Raw genomic sequence first — 27,780 nt, 5'->3', positions numbered from 1 at the left:
GGATGGAGTAAATTTGTTCAGGGACATTCTTAGAAGGCTTGAGGGTATGTGAATATTTGGCTTCATTCAAAATAGGAGCAAAAAATGGAAGTGGTTACATATATATACATATATATATTTGCACACACACACAAATCTAGGGAAAGAAATTTGCACATGCTTGTCAAGTTTGAAGCAGGGAATCAGACTGATAAGCATCAATCTTGCAAAACACATTTTAAAAAATATATCTTGCCAGTTCAATGTTTAAGGTGCCAATGTAATGTAAATTTAGATCAAATGATGTGCCTAAAGAAATCTGGTAAGATAATAGTAAAATTGTTGGTAAAAGCTAAAGATCCTGGGCCCATATTTACTCCTTTACTCACCACCCTGCCTTCTCCTTTCAGATCATCCTCTCAAATTATTCATAGGAGATTTATTCACATACCCAATAAGAAAAATATGTCTAATTATATCCAAACATGCTTAATATGAATGAGAATTATGCTTGGACTCTCGATTGCCAAAACAAGCTTTGCCAAACAATTTTTTCGACTTAAGAAAGGACAGGCAGCTGCATTGTTTCCATATCTATCCTTATAAAAGAGCTCTTGGAATGAGTCTGACTCGTCTTGCTTTAAAAAGCTCCAAGGTAAGTGTGACAAGGACCTGGATTTACAACAGAGGGTAAGCAAAGAGGCCTTACAGCCACACATCCCAGTTTCAGCTGTGACTGATAAAGTTGCTATTGGTCTAGTCTGTTGGGTTTTTTTGTTTTTGTTTTTGTTTTATTTTGGCATTCTTGGGCCATTCTTGTTGCTTTGAGTTCATACATGCAAAAAAGGAAGTCATATATTTTTTCTTTATTTTACAGCATCTCCCTGCTTCAAGTTTTCATCTTCTTCCCTTCTTTCCCATATTCTTCCCTAACATAAGAGGTAAGATCTTGTTTTACTAATCTCCAGAGGATAATATGAGAGGCTCCCACATGGGATTTATGTAATTTAGCAACCTTCTAGAAAGTGCTTATCTAGTAACTATGTCTTCCAACTTGTACTTCAAGCAAGTTACTAGAAAGTGGATATTTTCTTTCTAATAGAGGACTTAAGGCAATTAATTGAAACAAGATATCATCTGGGCAAAGAAAGAATAAAGTTTTTCAGTATATTATCTATAGAATGGATCCATACTAAAATTCCCTTGTGGAAGAGTCTACTTCATTTTAAAATGCTTTAGCTTAGTCAACATTACCTTACATCAGTACTTAGGAAGTAATATTATTAAATTAAATTAAATTAAAAACTGTATTGGAAAGTACTGTTCTTTAGACTGTACTTAGAAATGTAATTCAATTATTTACTCAGTGAATGAAAGAAGACACTAGAAAATATGTAAGGTACCTTTTAGCTTTAAAATTCTAAGATCATTTGATCTTGAGTCTCCCATGTAGATGTATGAATGAGCATGCTTTTTAGTGCACAGTACACATTAATTATAATGTTTCAAGTAGTTCTGTTATAGAAAGAATGTGATAACATTCTTCATCAAAAGACCTGTATTTGAATTTCAGTTCCAACACTAATATTGAGCAAGTCAATTCACTGAATAGGTCCTCTCAATGATAAAAGAGAGATATAGTACTAGCTGCAATACCTATCTTAGAAAGTTGTTCTGAGGGTCAAAAGAGAGAGATGTAAAGTATTTTGCAATCATGAAGTGCCATCTAAATGTAAGCAATCTAAATTATTTGAAAAATGAAGGTGAACATTGGAAGCAAATTGATTTCAGTTCAAATACTGCCTGGTTGACATAAACTGGATGAGTGACTTTGGACAAGTCTTTTAAAATCTCAGTGTTCAGGTGACTTTGTAGGAATAAAAGCTTCAGAATCATTATTGATTTGTATTGGTAGAAGGAATTCCCTGATAAAAATAAATAAATAAATAAATAAAGATACCTACAGTAATGAAATCACAGATCTGAACCAAAAAACAAACAAACAAAAATGTTGTTGAGAGATGTTAAATAGTTTGTCTAAAGTGTTTTAGGTATTTAGTAGCAAATTTAGGAGAAGTAAGTTTTCCTGACTAGAAATCTTGTTTTGGGAGAATAAATTGTGTAAGGTACTAGGGGCATTCTAACCCAATGACATCTTCAAATCATGGCAGTCTGAGAGAAACCATAGAAATAAAGGAGAAAAGCAGGAAAAAACAGACTGATATACAAAAACATATTTTTTTTTTTGCATTATGAAAACACAGGACTTACCCTATCAAAAAGATCAGAGATTTAGAATTAGAAGAGACTTTAATGTTGTTTAATCAAATCCTCTTATTATATAAATGAGAAACTGAGTTCCAGAATAGCTAAATGTCCCAAGTGTCAGGCTGGAGATCTGAAGGATGAAATGACCCCAAATAAGCTGCTTACTCAATCAATGCCCTTTCCAGGTGAAGTCTGAGGATCCTTCTAGCACTTCCATTTGGGGGAAGACTCAACTTGAAGACCCATAGTGGATCAATCATGAATTAAAATTAAAAAAGCATGTAGAGGAATCCTCTGTTGAGGAGAGACATAATCAAAAATCAAAAATATTTTTTGTTTTGGGTAATAAAATTTTCTAGGAGAGGCAGTAGCATCAGTCCACAACACTTTTTTGCTGGGAGAATTTAAATATTCTCTACTTGTCAGAATAGGGCACAGGCAGAAGAACTAAAATGTGTCTTAAAGACTAAACCATTCCTAGCCATTTTCTTTCTCCCTTGAGACAAGAAGCATTAAATATTTCCTGGTTGCATTGACATGGGATGGTGAAAATGGAAACCAAAGGACACTGAATATCCTGCTAGGAAGATCTTTCCTAGAAGGAATGAGAAGTAGAGAAAAGTCACATCTTTTCAAGGAGGAATTCACTTGGGGTACAATCTCCCAAGGGAGGAAGCTTGGTTCAATTTTTTCTTTGTTGCTGAAGAACTGTAAAAATCTTAGCATTCTCTAAATTTCTATGCCTTTGCACAAGGCCCTAGTTGTCCCATCCTAATAATAGTTCTGCTCATAGGGGGTATGGGAAAATAAATTATGAAACATGAAAATGTGAGTTACTTTAATTTTGTCAGTAATTAAACAAGGATAGTTGGCTATAATCCCTTAGTCAGGAACATAGCAAATATTAAGTACAAATATAAATTGGCACATAAATGAAAATACATGTATGGTCATGCAAATCCTGAATAATTAATTTAATATATCTTCTTCTTTCTACTAAGCCTTGTGGCTAACATACTGTAGCCATGAGTTCAGACAATGAAATGGCCATTTTTGGGGAAGCGGCCCCTTACTTACGAAAGTCTGAAAAGGAACGTATTGAGGCTCAGAATAAGCCTTTTGATGCTAAGACATCAGTCTTTGTGGTGGAACCTAAGGAATCTTTTGTAAAAAGCACCATCCAAAGCCGGGAAGGAGGAAAGGTGACTGTAAAAACGGAAGCTGGAGCGGTAAGTAAAAATCTTACCAAATTGAATTCACATTCAATTTATTGTCTCCTATTCTATATGAATTTGTGCCTTTCCTTCTTTTCAGACACTAACAGTAAGGGAAGATCAAATCTTCCCCATGAACCCTCCCAAATATGACAAGATTGAGGACATGGCCATGATGACTCACTTGCACGAGCCAGCTGTCCTGTATAACCTCAAAGAGCGTTATGCAGCCTGGATGATCTATGTACGTGAGTATATCTCAAAATATGTGTTGTTTAGAACACATGCTGTTTTATTCCACTTTTAAATTCATTCATGTGACCTTGTAATAAAGTTCAAAGAAAGGTCCCACTGTAGAGTTCAAGAAGTTAAGTAGCCTATGATCTGAACTGTATATGGTTATTTTTTGCTGGAGTCTAAGGAATAATGAACAAAAAAGAATCTTTAGCTGATGATGGAACTTAAATCCAGTGATTCCCAAATAAGATGCTTCCAAATGCTCTATCAATATACTCTATTCATGATGTTTTAGAATCTGATAATACCACCCTCATTCCAATCATCACCTCCCCATTATGGTTTCATTAGCTGAAGAAAAGAAAGTTTCTTCTGGTTTGCTACAGATCTGAATAGGTATTTAAGGAGCTGCTAATTGGCAATTTAATCAAACATGGAAGTCAGTTGAGTTTTTTATCCATTTCTAATTAAGGAAACTCAGTGTTTACACATGTTTCTTAGTGCCTTGGATAAAGGCATACCTGTTTATCAAATTTGCAGATGACACAGAGTTCACTTGGCTGACCTTGAAGACTCAAACAATTTCAACAGCTAGAACTTTGGAAGGGATAAAAATCTTATACGGGTAAATTTAAAAAGTACAAGAAGTGATAGGAATAGCTTGATAACAGATCACTTGGAAAGAATCTAACATATTAGCCATCTATAAGCTCAAGATGGATCAATAGTATTAGATGAAAACCAAAAAAAAGTGAATGCAATCTTGGCTCGTGTTAAGAAAGGCACAGTGTCCAGGACTAGAGAAGTAATAGTCTTACCATACTCACAATCCTGATCTGAAGTCTTGTGGGGTTTTGCGTTCAGTTCTGGGTGAGACATTTTAGGGAGGACATTGATTAATTGAAGAGCCTTCAGAAAAGAAGAGTCAGTATGGTGAAGGGCCTTCATATAATGCTACTATATATAGTAGTAGTCTCTCAGTGACCGAGAATGACAATTGTCTGTGTGTTTTCATCTACGGTGTACCCTCATATGGCTTTGAAGTCTAAAGACTGAGGTGCAAAGTTTGTGGCACATGGGGCATGGGACGCCAGTTGTTACGGGAGGTGTGGTTGTGGCCTGGTGTCAGCGTTCATGTGCAGCGGCAAGATGTCGATGTCATTCATCTTCAAAGGTGGTGGCAGCATGGTTAATGTGGATTCCCCTGCTGCTTCTGACAGAGGCAGCAAGTTCTAGTATATAAGGACCAGCTAAAGGAAGAGGGTATATTTAGCCTGGAGAAGTGGTGATTTACAACAAGGCATAGGACTTGTCTTCTAGTGTTAGAAAGGTTATCGTGTAAAAAAAAAAAAAGGGATTAAAATGGTCCATTTGACCCCAGAGGGCAAAAAAGGAAGCAATAAATTAATAGAAGTGTTGAAAAAAGAAAATTTAGGCTGGATATCAGAAAAAAACAACACAATAATGAAGTCATTTAAAAGTGAAATGGGCTGTTTATAGAGGTAATGGAGGTTTTTAGAACTAAGATTTAATGACTATAGAAAGGATTCTTATTCCCTGAAACATGGATTTAGGGATAGAATGGACTTTTGGGGATATCTAGTCCAACTCCTTCATTTTAAAGATGAGAGACCAAAGCCTATTGAGGTTAAGTATCTCTTCCAAGGTCACCTATGTAGTAAGTAACAGAGAGGAAGTTTGAACCCAGATCTCCTACTAAAAAATCCAGTGCTTTCTCCACTCAGTACCTTTCATGTGTGTTTTGGATTAGATGATATCTGAGGGTCATTCCAACTTTTAGATTCTGTAATTTTGTGATTTCTAAAAGTAAAAGGGAGAAGCTACATTCACTATATAAGTTTACATTAAAAGGTAGTGCCTAAAATTCAGCATCAATCCTTTTGGGCTTAAAACTTACTAAGTGTCAAAGGAACTCAAAATGTCTTCTCAGTTTTTAGCAGGACTTTTCAATGAACAATATTTATTATAGGTTTTTAAAATTATAATTAAGGCACAGTGCTGAAAACTATTAGAATTATAAAGAATTTAAGAATTTCCTCTGCTCTGTTAGCTAAAAATATAGTTATAATATTCATGCCTTGAAAATCTTCCCTTTAAAGGGGTTTTCCCTTCTTTAACTAATATAAAAATTGCTCTCTATTCCTTCTTTGTACAGACCTACTCAGGCCTCTTCTGTGTCACTGTCAATCCCTACAAGTGGCTACCAGTATATAACCCAGAGGTAGTGACTGCCTACAGGGGCAAAAAGCGGCAGGAGGCTCCTCCCCACATCTTTTCCATCTCTGATAATGCCTATCAGTTCATGTTAACTGGTGAGTGATTCAATATTTAAGTACCTATAGAAGACTAGATGTCAGGTAGATGGCTGAATGAAACATTAATCCCCATTCTTCACTGTCATCATTTTTATTTCACAGAGTGATATGAGACTTCATGATGTAGCAAAGATTATGGTACAATCAATAGGCTATATGAAGAGAAAACACATCCTCTGCTGAGGATTGCATCTTATTTTCTATCTCTTCCTAAAGGTCATTTTATAAAAAGAACATTACAAAAGTTTACAGCACTTTTCTTCATGAGCTATAATTCCGTGATGTTTTTATTTTTATTCATTTTGTTTTTCTTTTTTATAATTTTATTCCAATTACAAATTTACACATAAGTTTTCCAAAGTTACATGATTCATGTTGTCTCCCTCCTTTTTTTCCCTCCACCATCCCAGAATTAATAAGCAATTCCTCAGTGATTTTTTTTCACTTTAAACATTTCCTCAGTGATGTTTTTAAATGAGACATGCTACTTTTAAGGAAACATGTTAACTGTATTTTGAGAAACCAAGTATATTTAAAATTCCTTTATTTTCTCTTTTGTAGATCGAGAGAACCAGTCAATCTTGATCACGTATGTAGATATCATCCTGGGGAGCTGATAATTGTATTGCTTAAATTATTTGAGAGTATGACCATTTCTCTTCTATGGATTTGGCAGTGGAGAATCTGGTGCTGGAAAGACTGTCAACACCAAGCGGGTCATTCAATACTTTGCAACAATTGCAGTGACTGGGGAGAAGAAGAAAGAAGAGTCCGGAAAAATGCAGGTGGGCTTATGAGTCAATACAGTGTTGGGTTTTCTGGTGCTCTTTGGTGTTTGAGTGGAGTTCCTGATATGAAAATGAAGATATGAAAATGAAAAATATGAAAATATTGTTGTTGTTTTAGGGGACACTAGAAGATCAAATCATCAGTGCTAATCCCCTATTAGAAGCTTTTGGCAATGCCAAGACTGTGAGGAATGACAACTCTTCTCGATTTGTGAGTCTCTTGGCAACACTAATAAGCACCATTAATGTGAAATCTGTAACATGGTATCTGGAACTCTGTCTTCAATATCAATCTTCGTTATATAGATGTGTTCCCCCTGCTTCCAATTATGGAACGGCAAAAGCCAGTGGGAGTTAATGTCTTGATATTAACATGGACCAATAAATGAAACTTTCTTTTTGGTTCTACCCCTGGATTCCTATATAACCTCCATAATGTTATAGTATTTATTTCATATGTTTAAATATAAACCTTCAAAATTGGGTATTTTTTCTAAAAATGGGAATTTCCCCTACAATATGAGGATATTTATGGAATTGATTACATGTACGATGATTTTGAGCTATGCAGACAAGGTTGTTTGTTTTTTTCTTTTCTAGGGTAAGTTCATCAGGATCCACTTCAGTACCACTGGGAAATTGGCTTCAGCAGACATTGAAACATGTAAGTGACCAAAGACTACTAATCTTGAATTTAGTTTACCCTTCAAATTTTTTTTCTATTTCATATATCTATGAATCTTTGTTTAAAAATTAGGCTTTGTATCTCACTTGTAAATTTTGACTAATTGGGTAATTTGGTGGCTTGGTGGATAGAAATCCAGGCCTAGAGACAGAAGGTCCTGGGTTCAAATGTGACCTCAGATACTTCCTGGCTCTGCACTTAACCCCAGTTGCCTAGCCCTTACTTTTCTTTTGCCTTATAACTGATACTTAGTATTAATTCAAAGACAGAGTATAAGAATTACAGTTTACTTTTCTCTCCAGATCTGCTGGAGAAGTCAAGAGTTACTTTCCAGCTAAAGGCTGAAAGAAGCTACCACATTTTTTATCAGATCACATCAAACAAGAAACCAGAACTAATTGGTAAAGTATTTTGCAATTTCCTTCATTAAATCAAATAACTGAAGTGATAAACTTGTTTAGACCAAAGACCTATATCTAGTTTGAGATTCAGTCTCTTCCATAGAGAGAGATGGAGGATCTTCTTACATAAATCTCACTGCATTCAGGTTGTCTTGGGTTAGTCAGTCATTCTTATTTTTTCAATTGTCTCTTGTGGTTCTGGTTATATCAATTGTGTTGGATTCTTTTTATGAGAAGGATAATTCTGTCAATTCTATTTCTTGTTCTTAGAAATGCTTCTGATTACCACCAACCCATATGATTATCCATTTATCAGTCAAGGAGAGATCACAGTTGCCAGCATTAATGACCAAGAGGAGCTGATGGCTACCGATGTAAGTATTTAAGAACCTAATTCCATCTTGGATAGGATTCAGTTCACCAAATTAAGTATTCTTTCTCCAACTCTAACACAAGAAATGGTTCAAGAATGAATATTGTTGTCCACCTTATTGTCAGCCTCAAAAGGTGAAAGTATCACCCCTCTCAAACAAAACAAACCCCGCCAAAACAAACAAAAACTCTTACCCCAATAGTTGGGGTCATAGAGTTTATTGAATACTGTGTTACTGTTTTTGCTTCGGTGGTGCTCCTAATCTCTTTTTCATTGATTGATTTTTCTCTTTTTAATCAGTATCAAAATGTTTTTATGATTACTTTTGTAAAATAGTTTGAGATCATGTGGTGTTAGGTCTTCTCACTTTTTCATTTTATTATTTATCCTCAGATTCTGGACCTTTTATTCCTCCAGATTAATTTTGTCATTATTTTTCTAATTCTCTAAAATAATACTTTGATAACTTGACTAAATAAAGATAGTGTGGTCATTTTTATTATATTGGCTCAACCTTCAGTTCCATTAGGTTCTTTCTATGCCCACAAGTCATCATCTGTTGGTTAAACTGTTTATGATAAACCACTTTGACCACATACTTCTTGTATAGACAGGTACTTATTCAGTTTAAGCCTGTGTTAAAAGTTTTTTGAACTAAATAGAAACTGCCAGAGTTTATATTCTATTGATAGAGCCTCTGATAACCCCAGTTCACTTCTATGCCAGGTTGAAGTCCTATATCACAGCTATAGTAGAAGAAGCTATAATAATAATGATAATTATTAATATTATTCTATACATTCTATAAAGCACCATAGGGGCAGTTAGGTGGTATGATGACTCCAGCCAGGCCTGGAGTCATCAAAACTCATGTTCTTGAGTTCTAATCTGGCCTCAGACAAGCAGTGGCTGTGTGACCCTGGGCAAGTCACAACCCAATTTGCTTCAGTTTCCTCATCTGCAAAATGAGCAAGGAAATGGCAAGCCATTCAGTATCTTTGCCAAAAAAATTTCAAGTGGGGTTGCAAAGAGTTGGACATGACTGAAAAAATAGAACAATAACATAAAGTTTCAGATATTACTATCTTAAGTTTACTTCTTTATATGTGTTAAAGGGATGAATACCACATTGGGATATGGTTAATATATCTCAATCTACCCCTTATCAAGTTAACCAGAAAAAAGAAAATAAACTCAAAGTTTCAGATCTTATTCTGACATATGTCTCATTGATTCTATTGACAGAGTGCAATTGATATTCTGGGCTTCACAGCTGATGAAAAGGTGGCCATTTACAAGCTTACAGGGGCTGTCATGCATTACGGAAACATGAAATTCAAGCAAAAGCAGCGAGAGGAACAAGCTGAGCCAGATGGCACTGAAGGTATTCTCTAGTTTCTCTTAAGCTGCTTGATTCATATAACTGAAATAAATATTTTATCTCATATTACCTTTCAGATTATAGAGAAGCACCACAGTATAGGGGCTAATCTTCATCAGCATATATGCATTTGCGTGTGTACCCATGTACATATTTACATACATATTTTTATATACTTACATTTTTTTTTTCATTTTTGTCCCCTGCAGTTGCTGATAAAGCTGCCTATCTCCAAAGTCTCAATTCTGCAGACCTGCTTAAAGCATTGTGCTATCCTAGGGTGAAAGTTGGCAATGAATATGTCACCAAAGGCCAGACTGTAGAGCAAGTATGTGCCTGATTGATTATAAGTGATTCAGCCATTTTTTACATTTCCCCAATAATGACAAGAATAACATTTTTGTACTTTAAGGTGACTAATGCTGTAGGTGCTCTGGCTAAAGCGATGTATGAGAAGATGTTCCTATGGATGGTCACTCGCATCAACCAACAATTGGACACCAAGCAACCCAGACAGTATTTCATTGGGGTCTTGGACATTGCTGGTTTTGAGATCTTTGATGTGAGTTAGCATCAAGTCGGCTAAAGGGGAATTTATGGCATTAAATTCAGAAAGAGGGCACTCTGTACCCTTATCTTGTGATTTTTCCAACTTTGATTTTAACAGAGAGTGATTAAATGATTTCAAGAGATGCTATATTCTGCAAGTTCCTATTTGTTCAGAAGAAAGCTGAGTAAGGTTTGGTCTGCATTGTAGTAGAATTCAATACTCTCAATGCAAGATAAGGTTGACATATTTAAAACATCTGAGTTCACTTATGAATGACAGGATATCCCAGAATGGATAATGGAGAAATATATCAATAGGGAGGTAAGAACTAAGAAGTAATTGAGTAATTTTGAGGTCAGAACTACAATCAACTTCTGGACCTACACTTTTGCTAGCACATAGATGAAAAGAAAATTCTTTTTGCTTAGTGAAAATGTGCCTGGTATTGTAGACCTTGGTAGCAAATCCAGTTAACTTAATACATCAAGCATTTCTTACCATGGGCCAAGCTCTATGTAGTCACTGACAATATAATGAAAAACATGAAATAGCCCCTGCCCTTAAGGAATCTGTTGATTGTTTAAAACTCACTGTTTTTCCTCTCTAATCTCCTTTTATACGTACATTTTGCCTCATTAACTTTAGAAATGAAAGGAGGCAACACATTACAATGGAAAGGTCATTTAAAATTTTTTCTTTGTTTTATGAGTCAGCAAGGCCCCAAAATTTTCATTATCATGTACTCCGCCTACAAGTGACAGGTAGCAAGACTAATCCTTAGAAAACAGATTCAGCCCATACTTGGAGTTGTGCTCAAAGCTATTCTAAAAAACTCCCAACCACTTTAAAAGTATAAATTTCTAACACATTGAGGGATTTGCAATATGGAAGGGAATCTAATACCCAGAGCTCTCCCATGGCAATGAAATCCTAGGCTTGGACCAAATAAATAATTTAAATTGTATTGACTGACTAAATAACTACTTTATTATTTAGAGTACTTGGGAATGGAATAAAAGGCTATGATTTTTAAAAAATCCTTACCTTTAATCTTAAAATTAATACTGTGTCATTTCTAAGGCAGAAGGGGCAAGCAACTGGGGTTAAGTGACTTGCCCAAGGTCACACAGCTAGAAAGTGTCTATGGCCAAATTTATATGCAGCATCTCCGGTCTCCAGGCCTGGCACTCTAACCACTGAATTGTCTCCAAAGTGCTATGATTAATCCACGAAAGGTAGAGGAAATACCTTTTTTTTGCCAATGGGATCTGGAAAAGCTTCATATGGAAGATAATTCTTCATCTGGGCCTCAAAGTCAGCATGGAGCTATTAATAATAATTATTATTATTGTCCTCATAATGAGGACCTTAGGAGGAACAGATGGAGTCCAAATGCAACTTAAAACATACCATTTCATGGAGAAAATAAGTGAAGAATGGTATGTTTTAATTTAACCCTTCATGGAATTCCTTCTACATGGTGTGGCTTCTCATGAAGTCACCAGATGTGTTTAAATTCTGATATGTACACTTAAAAGCTACAAAGCTTTGGGCAAATTACATTAGTGAGCCTCAGGTTCCTCTTCTATGAAATGTGGGTATATAACTATGGATGTCTAAAAGTCCTCTCCAGCTTTAAATCTTACCTCTCTGCAATCTCTCTATTTAGTTCAACAGTCTGGAACAGTTGTGCATCAACTTCACCAATGAGAAATTGCAACAGTTCTTTAACCACCACATGTTCGTGCTAGAGCAGGAGGAGTACAAGAAGGAAGGCATCGAGTGGACATTCATTGACTTTGGGATGGACTTGGCTGCCTGCATTGAGCTCATAGAGAAGGTGTGTTTGGATATTTTCATTTTAAAAATGTAAGAGCATCTAGGTAGCTCAGTAGAGAGATGGGAGGCCCTGGGTTCAAATATGACTTCAGATACTTACTGGCTGTGTAAGACAGTAGGTAAGGTTTTTTTGTTTGTTTTTTTTTTTAAGTCATGAAGATTCCCATGTTTGAAGTTAAAAAATATTTTTTATTCCAGATTTTACAAAACAAAACGAGCATTTCCATATCTAAAGAAAAAATATTGTATGCTTAATCTTCCAGCATTAATTTTGTGACTGTGTAGAATTTGAATTTTATTTTGATTTTATAGTCAGAATGAATCCTATAATCATTATGTGTCTACTGCCTTCTCTTCAGCCAATGGGCATCTTCTCTATCCTTGAAGAAGAGTGTATGTTCCCCAAGGCAACAGACACTTCTTTCAAGAACAAGCTCTATGAGCAGCATCTTGGAAAGTCTAGCAACTTCCAGAAACCCAAAGTTGTCAAAGGGAAAGCTGAGGCCCATTTCTCTCTGATTCATTATGCTGGTACTGTGGACTACAATATTGCTGGCTGGCTTGACAAGAATAAGGACCCTCTGAATGAAACAGTGGTGGGCCTTTACCAGAAATCCTCAATGAAAACTCTAGCTTACCTCTTCTCTGGGACTCAGACTGCTGAAGCAGGTAATGCTTAAAAGTCAGCTCTTATTCATTACTGAATGAAAACTGGAAGTGGTCCTTTTTTTCTAGTGACTTCTTAGCAACTGGCTCTGGAGGTATAGAACTAGTTGTTCTTTTAGGCCTATGGTTGGTAGATCCTTTTCTAATGACTCATTCATGAGATTTTCCAATACTTACTGTCACCCTGGTATTAAGAGAGTAGAGGAAAACACAAAATTTTCTACACATGATATGCTCACATTTGGTATATTTTATTCCATGGTCCTAGTAGCAAGATTCCTGCTAATATGATCAAGAGGACATTGTGGATTCATCCTCAACCCCATTTCCACTATTCTTTACTTACATTCGGTGGAAAGTGTCAAAAAGCTCCTAAGGTTTCAGTGTATCTGGACAAGGGCATACCTGTATTTATTTCAAGTTCCTTCAAACTCCAAATTTCTAAAAAAATTTTTTTTAAATCTACATCTTTGGAATCTTGGGCAGTTAAAGCAGTCAATTTAGTCAAGTCAAAAGTTAATTCTTGCTTCTCAGCATCTCAGTATCTCTATCAGCAAATTTTTAAAGCAATATTTCCACATTTTTCTACCCTTTTGATATAGGACATCAAAGTGGGAAGTTCCTGGCATGTAAATGCAACTAATAACTCCCTTTAAGCTTATTATCTTGGAGGGAATACGTTTAATTGATTTGGAGATGTGAACCTTTCTTTTCCTGACTCCTGATTTCTTAATTTCCTCAATTCATTATGCCACACTTCCTTTCTACAGCTTTCCTAAGTATATATTCTGAAATTTTGCATCTGTGCTAACAGTATATTTAACACTTCATTTAGTAGGGGGTCATAAATGTATATTCTAAATTAGTAGTGTATTTTTTGCAAAACTCCAACTTTGCAGAGAAGGACCAACAGCTATCTCAAAGCAATCCATTTAATAAGGGTGAGAAAGGAGCTAAGAAATAATGCGGAACATGAATATCTTAAAACTACTAAATTGCATATTTTCTCTTTTCTTCAGAGGCTAGTGGTGGAGCTGCCAAGAAAGGTGCTAAGAAGAAGGGCTCTTCTTTCCAGACTGTATCAGCTCTTTTCAGGGTAAGGTAGGAACTCTATTTTAGGTTTTCTAGGACCTGGTACTAGGTACTAATCTGGTCCTGGATAAAAAAAAATGAATCCCCAAATTATTTAGATAAACCTTAATCAGTAAGGGACATCTTTCTTCCCTATCCCCCTTTCCGCTACAATTCTTTGGTTTTACCTCAGCATGAAGGACTTTAAATTGCCTAGAATCATTCTCATCTTTCATGTTATGATAGAGGAACAAATTTTTTCAGAAGGCTTTCTAACATGTTACATTCCACAATCTCATTTATTCAATCAATGCCTAGTCAAGTTCTAAAACAAATCATAGAAACTAACAAATATAAAGTAGGTGGCCTAAAAGAAACTTAAGGTAGCCTGCCTTTCCTCTGTACCCATAATTCTTTATTATCCGTGGTCATTTTGCTTATCCTGTAGATAATCTGAGTGTCTTGGAAGCCAGCCCATGTAGTAAGGAAATCCGTGTTGTCAGGAAACCCTGGGAATTCAGTGCTGGCAGATGCAAATATTTTCTTAGAGTGATATGAAATTTAGTAGAATGAAAAATGGATTTGTAGCAGGGGAGAGGGAGGAATGGTATAGTGGGAAAGTAAGTGCCTAAAAGGAATGCAATTTTATGAGCTGATTATCATTCAGTTTTAAAGGAGTTTTGAAAATTCTATTTGAGATTGATTTGTATGGGTATTTCTGATCAGTAGTAAAAGAGCAGTTTGTTCTGTAGGGAAATTCACAGCTCAGCTCAAGTCCTATCTCTTACATGAAGTATTCTCTGGAAATTATCTTGTATTCATTTTGTATATGTGTTGATTTTCCTGATAAAGGAAAGTTCATTAAGGGTAATGTCTGATTTTATTTTTGTCTTTCAATTCTGAAATTGTGAAAACCTAGTACAGTGGTAGGTGCTAAACAAATGCTTCTGAATTGATTTTAAAATTACCTAAAAATATGACATTCCAATTAAGGTTTCGATATTGGTTTTTTTATAGTAACATAAATATTAGTACTTAGTTTTCACATTTTTCATGAGTCTTCTCATGTGGTCTCCTAGGAGAATTTAAACAAGCTGATGACCAACCTAAGAAGCACTCACCCTCATTTTGTACGATGTATCATTCCTAATGAAACCAAAACTCCTGGTAAGAGAGTCTCAGATTAAAATGCACAGTAAGCTCTTTATTTTGCAATATGGTAGCCACATGAATTTTAATTGTTTTAGGTGCTATGGAACATGAACTTGTCTTGCACCAGTTGAGGTGTAATGGTGTGCTAGAAGGCATCAGAATTTGCCGGAAAGGATTCCCAAGTCGAATCCTGTATGCTGACTTCAAACAGAGGTCAGTTTCTCTACGTTTTATTTTGCTAGAATTTATATTAGCCATTTAAGGTTTAAAAAATTCTATACAGATATTGCTTTACCATATCCTTACAACAATCCTCACTTGAGGACTTTGGTCTTCTGAAAGTTTAATATAATATAAATATTTCTGAATTCTTTAGAGCTCATTGCAAAAGAAAAAACAAAAATTATATCATGATTTTGAAAATAGGTTAAAATTTTATGTTAAGTTTTTTAAGCATTTTATAGAATTCATACTGGGCTCACTAATATAATTAGACAATTAGGCAACAGACATTTGTTGAATATTTGATATGTGCAAATCTCTAATGTAGAGGGGCAGTGGGAGATGAGTCAGAAAGCCAAGCTGAGGAAATATTGTAAGGAACTTAAATGTCAGATAGGACATCCAAGAAAAAAATGTACTGGGAGAGGAGTTGGGACTAGAGATGAAAATTTAGGACTCTTCTTTCAGTAGATGAATACTTTTATCAGTCATTCTAACTTTATGTGAATGGCCATAAGCTCCTTTCTTTAAGAGAGGTTTGATAGAGCAGAATGATAATCATGAGGGCATACAATACTTGATGGAGGAAAGGAATAATGGATTTGGGGAAGAACAAAAGAAGGAAAGGGTGGATCTCTTTTAAAACTTTGACTTGGACTGGTTCTATAGTGCTAGGTTGATTATCCTGATAAATATAGTTGTCCCATTTCACCAAGAATAGATATAGTTATATCAGAGAATGCATTGTTTCTTTATGGGCCTTATTATTTTTGGTTAATATCAATAAGTCAACAGAAAAATAAGTTATATAACATTTATTCTATCTCAATAGATACAAAGTTTTAAATGCAAGTGCTATTCCTGAAGGACAATACATTGATAGCAAGAAGGCTTCAGAGAAACTTCTGGCTTCTATTGATATTGACCATACCCAGTATAAATTTGGTCATACAAAGGTAATAATCTTAAGCAAATCCTTCCCATTTGTATTTCCTGTAGAATGAAACCAATGATCTGTAATCTCTCATCTATACAGGTTTTTTTCAAAGCTGGTCTTCTGGGTCTCCTGGAAGAGATGAGAGATGATAAGTTAGCACAGCTTATTACCAGAACTCAAGCCATGTGTCGGGGTTTCTTAGCAAGAGTAGAGTATCAGAAGATGGTGGAAAGAAGGTATGAATTCAAGTAAAGTGCGACTTCAAAATGGTTTCATTGAGACCAAGAAGTTATCTTGTATGTAAAGTTTCTTTTCATCACTGTATAACTAAGTGAACATTAATTTGTCAATAGGGAATCTGTTTTCTGCATCCAATACAATATTCGAGCCTTCATGAATGTTAAGCATTGGCCTTGGATGAAATTGTTTTTTAAGATCAAACCTCTACTCAAGAGTGCTGAGACTGAAAAGGAGATGGCCACCATGAAAGAAGAATTTCAGAAAACTAAAGATGAACTTGCCAAATCTGAAGCCAAAAGGAAGGAATTGGAAGAAAAAATGGTATCCATGCTGAAAGAGAAAAATGACCTGCAACTACAAGTTCAATCTGTAAGTAATATCTCTTCTTTCTCTCTGTGATAGTTATGGAGTTATAAATATTATAGGTTATAGATAGGTATAAATAAGTATGTTGTTTTCCCCATTATTTATCTAATATTAAATTAATCTTTACAAATTTCATTTCTAATCTCTGGTAGAATATAGGCAGGGGTTATATAAATTTTAATTTCTATATTTTTAGCATATAATAATAGTGCTTAGGACATGGTAGGACCTAAAAAATACATGTTGAATTGAGTCTATTCCTAACGCAGAGTCTGGCCCCCTGCTTCTCATATTATAGGTCCCACATAAATATTGGTTGAATGATAGAGTGACATATTAAATTTTGATTGCTTATTTTGTAAAATCCATACTCTTCTATCTTGTTTTCAAGATCCTCCATTATCTGGCCTTACTCCTTTATTTTTCTAATTTTGGTTTTCCTTTTTAATTCAAGGAAGCTGAAAGTTTGGCTGATGCAGAGGAAAGATGTGACCAGCTAATTAAAACTAAAATCCAACTGGAAGCTAAAATCAAAGAGGTGACTGAAAGGGCTGAGGATGAGGAGGAGATCAATGCTGAACTGACAGCAAAGAAGAGAAAACTGGAAGATGAATGTTCAGAGCTCAAGAAAGATATTGATGACCTTGAGTTGACACTGGCCAAAGTGGAAAAGGAGAAACATGCTACAGAGAATAAGGTCTGAATCTCACCATTATGAAATAGATTTTAAGAGCTTTACGAAAGCATATACTTACATTTGATGGAGCATAAATGCAATACTGAGTAAACAATAATATGTTTAATGAAAACAAATTTCACTTACAAAGGTGAAAAACCTCACAGAAGAGATGGCAGGGCTGGATGAAACTATTGCTAAGCTCACCAAGGAAAAGAAAGCCCTCCAAGAGGCCCATCAGCAGACCCTGGATGATCTGCAGGCAGAAGAGGACAAAGTCAATACATTGACCAAAGCTAAAATCAAACTAGAACAACAAGTGGATGATGTAAGCCTAAAATTACAAAAGAGATACAATCCTTTTATGATAATTAGAAATTATATTCCTCTAAGAAGTTCATTTATAGTACTGTGAACTTTTAGCTTGAAGGGTCTCTGGAGCAAGAAAAGAAGATTCGCATGGACCTGGAAAGAGCAAAGAGAAAACTGGAAGGTGACCTGAAATTGGCCCAAGAATCAATCATGGATCTTGAAAATGAGAAACAACAGCTGGATGAAAAATTTAAAAAGTAAGTAGAGGAGAATTATTTGTGAAATTGACTATAAATTTTGAGGAACACTAAAATGTCTACTTTTATTTTTTTTAAAAAGGAAGGAATTTGAAATCAGCAACCTGCAAAGCAAAATTGAAGATGAACAAGTACTAGGTGTTCAATTGCAGAAGAAGATCAAGGAGTTGCAGGTAAAGTCATCACTTCTCTGGATTCTCAGAAAATAAGCCACTGACAGGAAGGGGCTGATGAGTGTGTTTTCCCCTGTTCCCAGGCTCGCATTGAAGAACTGGAGGAGGAAATAGAGGCAGAACGGGCTTCTCGGGCCAAAGCTGAGAAGCAGCGATCTGATCTATCCAGGGAACTTGAGGAGATCAGCGAGCGCCTGGAAGAAGCTGGTGGGGCAACTTCAGCTCAGATTGAGATGAACAAGAAGCGAGAGGCTGAATTCCAGAAGATGCGCAGGGACCTTGAAGAGGCCACCCTGCAGCATGAAGCCACAGCAGCCACTCTTCGGAAGAAGCATGCAGATAGTGTGGCTGAGCTTGGGGAACAAATCGACAACCTGCAGAGGGTCAAACAGAAATTGGAGAAGGAGAAGAGTGAAATGAAGATGGAGATTGATGACCTTGCTAGCAATGTAGAAACTATTTCTAAAGCTAAGGTACAGTGAATCATAAAACATCTGTAAATATAACTCTTTCAATGTGTTTTAGTTCTTTGCTTAAATATCTTTGTCATTTGGAAGACGAGATACTTTCTGGGCAGATTTGAGTAATAAACTATCGGTGTGCTTATTGTCTCCACTGTCTTATAAGGTAAGGTATCATTTCATTTCATTGGTATTTAGTGAAATTCCTGGCACAAAGTAGGTATCTTGTAAATGCTTGTTGACATATTATTTAATCTAAGTTTTGAACTAATTATAAAATTACAGAACTGTCCTTTTACAAAGTTCAAGATGAATAAGAGAAATGTTCTTTTCTGATGTAGTTTTTGTTTCTATTTTAAAGGTATGGTATATAACTCTGGCATCATGTTTTAAAATGCTATATTTTTCGTGTCATCCTCTTTACATATAGGGCAACCTTGAAAAAATGTGTCGCACCCTGGAGGATCAAGTAAGTGAATTTAAATCAAAAGAAGAGGAACAGCAGCGACTAATCAATGATCTGACAACTCAGAGGGGGCGCTTACAAACTGAATCTGGTAAATTGCTTTCTCCAATGTGTGTCAATGTGAATAAAACAGAGATTTTGGAAAATACTAATGAGATCAACCTTCCAGCCCAACTAGAAAGGTCTGAGACAACTTAAGAAACACTGTTTCAAGCTGGACAGAACTATACCACAATGATTTGGGCTAGTCCTAGAAAGTGCCTAAATATCGGACCTCTTCTGAATCACTTGGAGATTTGGGTACAGTTCAGAACAGATCTAATGATTCTCAGTTTAGTTTAGTTCTCTTTGTTCAGTCCTAGACTAAGCTATCAAAGTCTAAACCCTTAAAATGGAACAAACACAGATTTCCATATGTCCATTAATTTGCAGAAAATTAGAGATTAGTGCATCTAGCCCTATTCTAGTTCAGATTTACATGTTTTGGGGGATATCACATCATTCCAAAAGGATAAAGAATTTAGGGAAGAAGGATAGAATGCAAGTTTTATTTCTCACTCAGTTTAATTCATATTAGCTCCCACGGTACTACATAGAAATATGATATAGAATATGTGGATTTCAATATAGAAAAATATCATCCTACCTTGAATTCAGTTAGATTAGAGGGGAAATTGTTGTTATGATTAATTTCCAATGTAATAAAAACACATAAAATGAACTTCCAAGATTGTCTTTCAATTCAATAGTATTAGTAATTTTCTTTTTGTGTGTATTTGTGCATCTATGTACATCTACATACATGTTTATGTACACGTGTATCGATTACAGGTGAATATTCACGTCAGCTAGATGAAAAAGATGCTTTAGTTTCTCAATTGTCAAGAGGAAAACAAGCATTTACACAACAGATTGAGGAACTAAAAAGACAACTTGAAGAAGAGACCAAGGTAATTTCTATGCCAAAATTTTTCCCTCACTTTATGAAAAAAAATACTTTCAAGATTTTCTTGCCATATAATATTATATATAATATAATATCATAAAATTAATTTAGATAACTATCCATAGGCCAAAAATGCACTAGCCCATGCCCTTCAGTCATCCCGCCATGACTGTGACTTGTTGAGGGAACAGTATGAGGAAGAACAAGAATCCAAGGCTGAATTACAGAGGGCACTGTCCAAGGCCAACAGCGAGGTTGCCCAATGGAGAACCAAATATGAGACAGATGCCATTCAGCGCACAGAGGAACTAGAAGAGGCCAAGTATGTGCAAAAAATCTCTTAGAGGAATGAACTAGACATATTAAATAGGAGAGAAATAATTGAATTCTGAATAAATTCTAGATGGATTCTAAAAGAACTAAAGCAAGTATGCATTAGAGTGGAACTGAGTGAATGTACATGGTTAAATAAAATAATACTTTTTAGGTCTAACATTGGGACAAATGAAAGAAACTGCCACATGACCAAATCCTTTTGACATTTGCACACACATATGTGTATATATATGTTATAACATATCACATATCATGGAATGCTCTCAAAGGTGTGTGTGTATGTGTGTGTGTATGTGTATTTGAGGAAGGGGGAGGAGCGTTCTACTAAACTCAGGAATCCTGAAAGACCTCCTATGGGAACAATGTTGTTTTTATTGTTCTAAGTTTGTGATTCATTGGTGTGAGAATTCCAAATATGGAAGCTTTTCTCATCGATCCAGTTCAATAGCTTTCCTATTTGGATAAACTTATATAAACCTGGGGCCATAAGAGGCTTAGTAACTTGCCCAGAATAATACATCTAATAGTTGTCAGAATCAGGTATCAAACCCAGGCCTTCTTGCCTTAAAGACTGAACTTTTATCCACATTTTCTCTCTAAGTCAATATGGATTTATATAAATATATATGTGTGCATATATATATAGGCAAATAGGTCTACCCCTAAAGAAGTTCAAGATGTTTACCTTATACCAAATTCTACTTGCCTTCTTTAATGACCAATATTTTAATGAAGTTCTTTCAACATTCCCTTTGATAATTTTATTCTTATTTAAGTTATTTATCTCCTAAAACATACATAATCCTTCAGAAAGAAGCTGGCCCAGCGTCTACAGGATGCTGAGGAGCATGTAGAAGCTGTGAATGCCAAATGTGCGTCACTTGAAAAGACTAAGCAACGATTACAGAATGAAGTAGAGGACCTGATGCTTGATGTGGAGAGGACGAATGCAGCCTGTGCAGCTCTGGATAAAAAACAAAGGAATTTTGATAAAGTATCTTATGGTATTTTGTTAATGATTTTTGTGTCCTTAATTTTTCTTCATTATTCTATTTACAGAAGACTGTATTTTGTTCTTCAGGTCCTGGCAGAATGGAAACAGAAATATGAGGAAACTCATGCTGAGCTGGAGGCTTCCCAGAAAGAGTCTCGTTCCCTCAGCACAGAGCTGTTCAAGATTAAGAATGCTTATGAGGAATCCTTAGACCACCTGGAAACCTTGAAACGAGAGAACAAGAACTTGCAACGTGAGTTGTTTCGTTTGCACTAATGTGACTTGGAAGACTCTTCTATTTTTTCACCTTTCTCACTCAATCTCTTCCTACCTATCCATCCATAGAGGAGATTTCTGACCTCACTGAGCAGATTGCTGAGGGAGGCAAACGTATCCATGAGCTGGAGAAAATAAAGAAACAAATTGAGCAAGAAAAGTGTGAACTCCAGGCTGCTTTGGAAGAAGCTGAGGTACATAGAAAAATGTAGACGGATCCATTCAGAACCTGCATTCAGTCTGACTCTTAGTAGCTATGGAAAGAATGCCTTAAAGAAAGATACAGAGTAAACATGGAGAATAGTTCCTCAGGGTTCAGGTTATTAGAACACAGTGTTCTTCCCATTCTGTTACTGACTTTATTGTTGTCTTTCATGAAGGCTTCTCTTGAACATGAAGAAGGGAAAATCCTGCGCATCCAACTTGAGTTGAATCAAGTGAAGTCTGAAATTGACAGGAAAATTGCTGAAAAAGATGAAGAAATTGATCAGCTGAAAAGAAACCACATCCGCGTTGTAGAGTCAATGCAGAGTACACTGGATGCTGAGATCAGAAGCAGGAATGATGCCATCAGGATAAAGAAGAAGATGGAAGGAGATCTGAATGAAATGGAAATCCAGCTGAACCATGCCAACAGAATGGCTGCAGAGGCCCTACGGAACTACAGAAATACCCAAGGAATACTTAAGGTAAATGGAGCCAATCATTTCACTCTCTCTGAATGGCTAGTTTTGGCTGAGTCCTTCAGAACATGAGGAAGAACTGTTTTTGTTTGCTGTGCCCAGGATACCCAGATCCACCTGGATGATGCTCTCCGAGGCCAGGAGGACCTGAAAGAGCAGCTGGCAATGGTTGAGCGCAGAGCCAACCTACTGCAGGCTGAGATTGAGGAGCTGCGGGCAACTCTGGAACAGACAGAGAGGAGCAGGAAGGTAGCAGAACAAGAGCTTCTGGATGCCAGTGAACGTGTGCAACTCCTACACACCCAGGTGAGAATAATTATAAAAATATTCTATTAGGAGGATGAAAAAAAAGGAAAAATTCATATTAGATCCTGCTGAAATATATTTTTGTACTTGCCAGAACTAAGGAGTTTTCTATATGACAAAAAGTTAAAAAAAAAAGATTTATCATTTGCATCTGTCCTTTTCATTGGGAATGAATTCCACATTTTTCTTAATGATACCATCATTTTTCTAATCATAGTGGCTCCATATCTTGGTATCATTTTTTTCTCTTTCCTCTACTTCATACTTGTCAAAATCTCATCTATCCTTCAAGCCTATTCAAATCCACCTTCTTAAGTCTTTCTGTTTTCTTTAACTGAATGTTATCCCTTCCTCTCTAGGCATGTAGCATTTTGTACATCCATTATTACAGTTGATTCTAATCAGCCTTATCTTATATAATATAAAAAATATAAACTAGAATATAAATTACATGATGAGAAGACCTGTCTTCTGTTCATCTTTTTCCATACCCATAGTGGCCTAGTATTATGCAGTCACATCATAAAGATTTATTGATTGAATCAAATCATTTCAATGAATGTCTATTCATCTTTAATGCTGAAGAATTGACTGTATATACAATATTGGATATTACAACATAAAAAAATTAGGCATGTAGTCTCTGGGAGGTGGTGTTGCACAGTGGATGGATGGCTAACCTTGGAGTCAGGAAGATTTTACTTTGACATTGACCCTAGGCAAGGCACTTCACCACCCTCCAACATTATAAGTTACTGCTGATTTAGCAATTTGCATGACTGTAGGGAGTTTCATCTTGAGAAACTCTTCACATTGATGAAATCACAGGTTCAGATCTCCTCCCTGAACTCCTTCCAAAGATTATGATCTCATATAGTCATTGGGAAAGAAGGACCAAGATCATTTGTTTTTATTTTTTTATCCAGAACACCAGTCTGATCAACACCAAGAAGAAGCTGGAAACAGACATTTCCCAAATCCAGGGTGAGATGGAAGACATGGTTCAGGAAGCCCGGAATGCAGAAGAGAAGGCCAAGAAGGCTATCACTGATGTGAGCAGAAAACACACTGATTTCTCTCTTTGATATAATTTATGACTAGCTGATATTTATAGTTTTCTTGGTTTCCTTGCTAACCAGGCAGCCATGATGGCCGAGGAGCTGAAGAAGGAGCAGGACACCAGCGCCCACCTGGAGAGGATGAAGAAGAACATGGAGCAGACAGTGAAGGACTTGCAGCACCGCCTGGATGAAGCTGAGCAGCTAGCCCTGAAGGGAGGAAAGAAGCAGATCCAGAAACTGGAAGCCAGAGTACATATCCTAAATCTTTGTGTTGTGCATCTTGTCCAATGGGCGATTATAGTAAAAATCTTAATACAAATCTAATATTTTATGTTAGGTTCGTGAGCTTGAAGGGGAGGTGGAAAGTGAACAGAAACGCAATGTTGACACTGTGAAGAGTCTCCGCAAACATGAGAGAAGAGTGAAGGAGCTCACTTACCAAGTAAGGGAAACAATCTGTCCTGGTTAATCGCCTGGAAAAAGCAAAAGAACGTTCAGTGTGATTATCTAGGTTCAAATCTTCCTTCTGTCACTTACTACCTCTGTAACCTTATACAATTAATTCTGGTATTTGGTTTCCCCATTGGTTAAATGGGGGGTTAGACTCAATGTCCCTAAGATCTCTTCAAGTCTTACATTGATGATACTTTTTAGTATCTGCATAAGATTAATGTCATCAGCAAATAGATACCAGTAATTTATCTTTAATTGTTCCGTACCTATCTACAATTTTTCAGACTGAAGAGGACCGTAAGAATGTTCTCAGACTTCAGGATTTAGTGGATAAACTCCAGGCAAAAGTGAAATCTTACAAGAGACAAGCTGAGGAAGCTGTAAGTGTCTACAAGAAAGTAGCAAAGATAATTCTCTGAGCTAGAAATCCTAATAAAAAGTCATAAAATTTATACAATTTTGGTGTTCCATCAACATTTCCCCAAACTCTAGGCATTAACATGTTAATGTTTAAAATCACTCAAAATACTATTATCTTTAAAAATAAAATAATATCCAATAATCTCTTTCCATTTATCTAAGATTCCCCCCCTAAGCTCCAAAGAAAATAAAGTTTCTTTTTTCCAGGAAAAAGCTGGGTGATCTTTGTTATATATTTAAAAATTGGGCATAACAGAGAGTTTGGGTTCATATTTTATCTCTGAGTCTTACAACTTGTGTAATCATAGGCAACTTTCTTAATCGCCCCAGGCCTTAATTTCCTTATCCATAAAATGAAGAGGTCAAACTAGATGGCTCCTGAGATTCCTTTTAGTTTTATTTCTGTGATCCTATAACATGCCTGATGCCTCTTAAGCTCTCCATTGATTTAAGAGCAAAATATAGTTACTGTTGTCTAATTGTAGAACTTATGGTCACAAGAAGTGACCATAAGTTACCCCTTGAAAGTTTCATAGTGTGTTTAGTTTAAGATTTGTTTTAGTAAACTATTTTCTGTGATGCTGGAGTGTTTTGATAACAAAAGGAGATATGCAAATATTTATGAAAAAACAACCAGGCCTAGAGACTGGAGGTCCTAGGTTCAAATCTGGCCTCAAACACTTCCTATCTGTGTAACTCTGGGCAAGTCAATTAACCTCCATTGCCTAGCCCTTACAATTCTTCTAAGATGGAAGGTAAGGGTTTAATGAAAGAAAGAAAGAAAGAAAGAAAGAAAGAAAGAAAGAAAGAAAGAAAGAAAGAAAGAAAGAAAGAAAGAAAGAAAGAAAGAAAGAAAGAAAGAAAAAAACTTAAGTTACAAAGTAAATTCTAAAGGTAAGAAAACATCTTCAGAATTGGTCAAATCACTAGTAACATTTTAGTAAGATATTTTAAACAGCCAGATTAGGGCCTTTCTCATGTAGGTCCAGACACATGTATTCTTTGTTATTGACAAGTCTATTCCTTTCATCAGGAGGAACAGTCCAACACAAACCTCTCCAAATTCCGCAAGATCCAGCATGAACTGGAGGAGGCTGAGGAAAGGGCTGACATTGCCGAGTCCCAGGTCAATAAGCTGCGGGTAAAGAGCAGGGAGGTTCACACAAAGGTTGTAAATGAAGAATAGATCCAGCCTGGTCCTGCAAGGTGACTGAAGAAATACCCAAAATGTGAAATTCTTGGTCACTTTACCCTGTAATAATTGTTGATCTTGCCTTTCATGTTAAGAAAATAAAAATTGTAGTATATTTTGCAAAGAAAATACATTAGACTGGACTTTAATTTTTGAAATTATTTGTTCTATCATTATAAACATTAAACACTCAATTTTCTGCTAATTAGGAAATACACTATACATTCTAGTGCCAATATGACAAGGTAATAAGGACAAAATTTAGAAGGATGGAAGGTGTCTTGAAATGTCAGTGTAAATTTTTGCTTCTCTTCATCTTTTTTTCACAAAATTCAATTTAGCTGATAAACTCACTTTGCCCAGGACTCCCAATCTACAAACAAACTAGCTCTAGTTATGTACACATAGTGGCTGAACTATCCCCTTTCTTCACAATGATTCTCTTTTCTCTTGATAACTTTCATCAAGTATGCAAACCCAAAGCATTCTTATTTGGTTAATATATTGTTTTGTTATAATAAAAAAAAATCAGCTGAATGCCCAACATTTTTGCCTAGATTATCTACTCCTAATGTTTAGAAATAGCCACTGTGGCAGGTTGGATTCTAATATATGTGAACCTCAGCTTTTAAAAATCCAATCTCCATTCAACTAAGCAGAAGTTTACTATAATAAGGTGCTATGGGAATACTAATTGAACCCTGGATCCAGATAAATCTGTGATTAATTAAATGGTGATATTTTAAGAGAAAAGAAAATTTTAAATTGAGCTTAGTAGAGCTACAGGACTAGGGGACGGAAGAAGTGAGCTAAGTAGAGCTTTTCCATTTCCAAATATAGAAGGAAAGAGAAATTTGGTTTTAACTGGTACCATTGAGGAAATATTTAAGACAGAAACAAACATAACTTTTACCTACTTTCTGTAAGGAATAAATATTTTCATTAGACTAAGTTTTATGATGGAAGTACTTAATTCTTACAGAAAGCATGTTAATATTATTATTTATTTCTGAACAAGACAGTAAAAAAAGACAATTTCTAAACTCTCAGGTGCTATAAGGATTGGGAAAAGGAAAGATTACACTGTGTTAAAGCTGGTGACTGTTATTAATTCACTATATGATCTTGGCAGTCACTTTTACTCTCTGTAGATGGACTAGGATAATCTCTACTTTCTTTTCCATCTCTAAGATTCTATGACTTACATTTGCAACTAATGTTCCTAAGCATCTAATATCAGATGCCATAGGTGAAGATTTACTATAAAGAACAGGACTACTTGTATTTCCTAGGACTTCATTTTTTATGAGACTGTGCCTAAACACAGGGTGATTGTCATGAAGCAAAAACTTTTATTGGTGTGTGGAGACTTTATAAAAGAAGGGGATTTTGAAAGGAAGAAATAATGATAGTCCCTGATAGGGGGTATAGCAGCAGAGCAGCCTAATTAATAGCCATTATTATAAGACAATGGAAGTTGAAAGAGGATCTCCACCTATGGCAGAGATGGAAGAAAACAACAGATGATGCCTATTGGAGGGATTCAGATACTGTCTGAACTCTACTCTCCATCTCCTCCCCCAAACCACTTCTCTTCAGCAACTCAAGGGATATAAACCTGGTTCTTGGACCTGAAGAGAGAAAGACCTGAGTTCACTCAGACACCTCAGACACTTCCTAACTGGAAAATCTTAGATAAGTCTCAATCTCAATAAGACTTAGAAAAGTCTTAATCTCAATTTTCTCATTTGTAAAAAGGGAATGATAATAAACTCGCAGGGTTTTTATAAGAATAAAATTGGCTAATATTTAGAAAGCATTTTATGAACCTTAAAGCATTATATAACTGCTAGCTATTATATATACCATGCCCTTTCCCACACCCAAGTATGAGTCTTGGAATAGATCCTTACTCCTTTGATAATCATTTCAAATTTCATATAATATTTCAATTATTATTGATATGAAAGTGATAATTATTTACTTTAAAATGCATGCTTTTGTATGGTCTGTTAGCATGGTACAAAGCAAGTTCAGGTAATCTTGGAGGTTTACAGAAAAAT

The 27,780-nt window shown here is 35.7% G+C and overlaps 1 protein-coding gene across 1 annotated transcript; it reads left to right on the top strand.

Moving 5' to 3' along the window:
• Positions 1–603: 603 nt before the first annotated feature.
• On the top strand, positions 604–25,848 carry MYH2 (myosin heavy chain 2). Its single transcript, XM_001371567.4, has 40 exons — positions 604–634; positions 857–920; positions 3,249–3,476; positions 3,562–3,705; positions 5,875–6,031; positions 6,596–6,623; positions 6,711–6,819; positions 6,941–7,033; positions 7,423–7,486; positions 7,810–7,908; positions 8,179–8,282; positions 9,527–9,665; positions 9,872–9,990; positions 10,075–10,224; positions 11,882–12,052; positions 12,411–12,720; positions 13,737–13,813; positions 14,868–14,955; positions 15,036–15,153; positions 15,995–16,118; positions 16,199–16,335; positions 16,453–16,708; positions 17,160–17,402; positions 17,533–17,709; positions 17,805–17,950; positions 18,033–18,123; positions 18,207–18,596; positions 19,015–19,141; positions 19,882–20,000; positions 20,122–20,318; positions 21,143–21,326; positions 21,414–21,579; positions 21,672–21,796; positions 21,983–22,291; positions 22,388–22,591; positions 23,518–23,643; positions 23,731–23,901; positions 23,990–24,094; positions 24,390–24,485; positions 25,559–25,848. The coding sequence occupies exons 3-40, from the start codon at positions 3,273–3,275 to the stop codon at positions 25,709–25,711; spliced, it is 5,820 nt and encodes a 1,939-aa protein (XP_001371604.1). The 5' UTR covers positions 604–634; positions 857–920; positions 3,249–3,272; the 3' UTR covers positions 25,712–25,848.
• Positions 25,849–27,780: the final 1,932 nt, after the last annotated feature.

Source organism: Monodelphis domestica, chromosome 2 (genome assembly GCF_027887165.1).
Source record: "Monodelphis domestica isolate mMonDom1 chromosome 2, mMonDom1.pri, whole genome shotgun sequence".
Lineage (NCBI taxonomy): Eukaryota > Metazoa > Chordata > Mammalia > Didelphimorphia > Didelphidae > Monodelphis > Monodelphis domestica.
The sequence above is the reverse complement of the archived record's forward strand: the minus strand, read 5'-3'. Positions and strand labels throughout refer to the sequence as shown.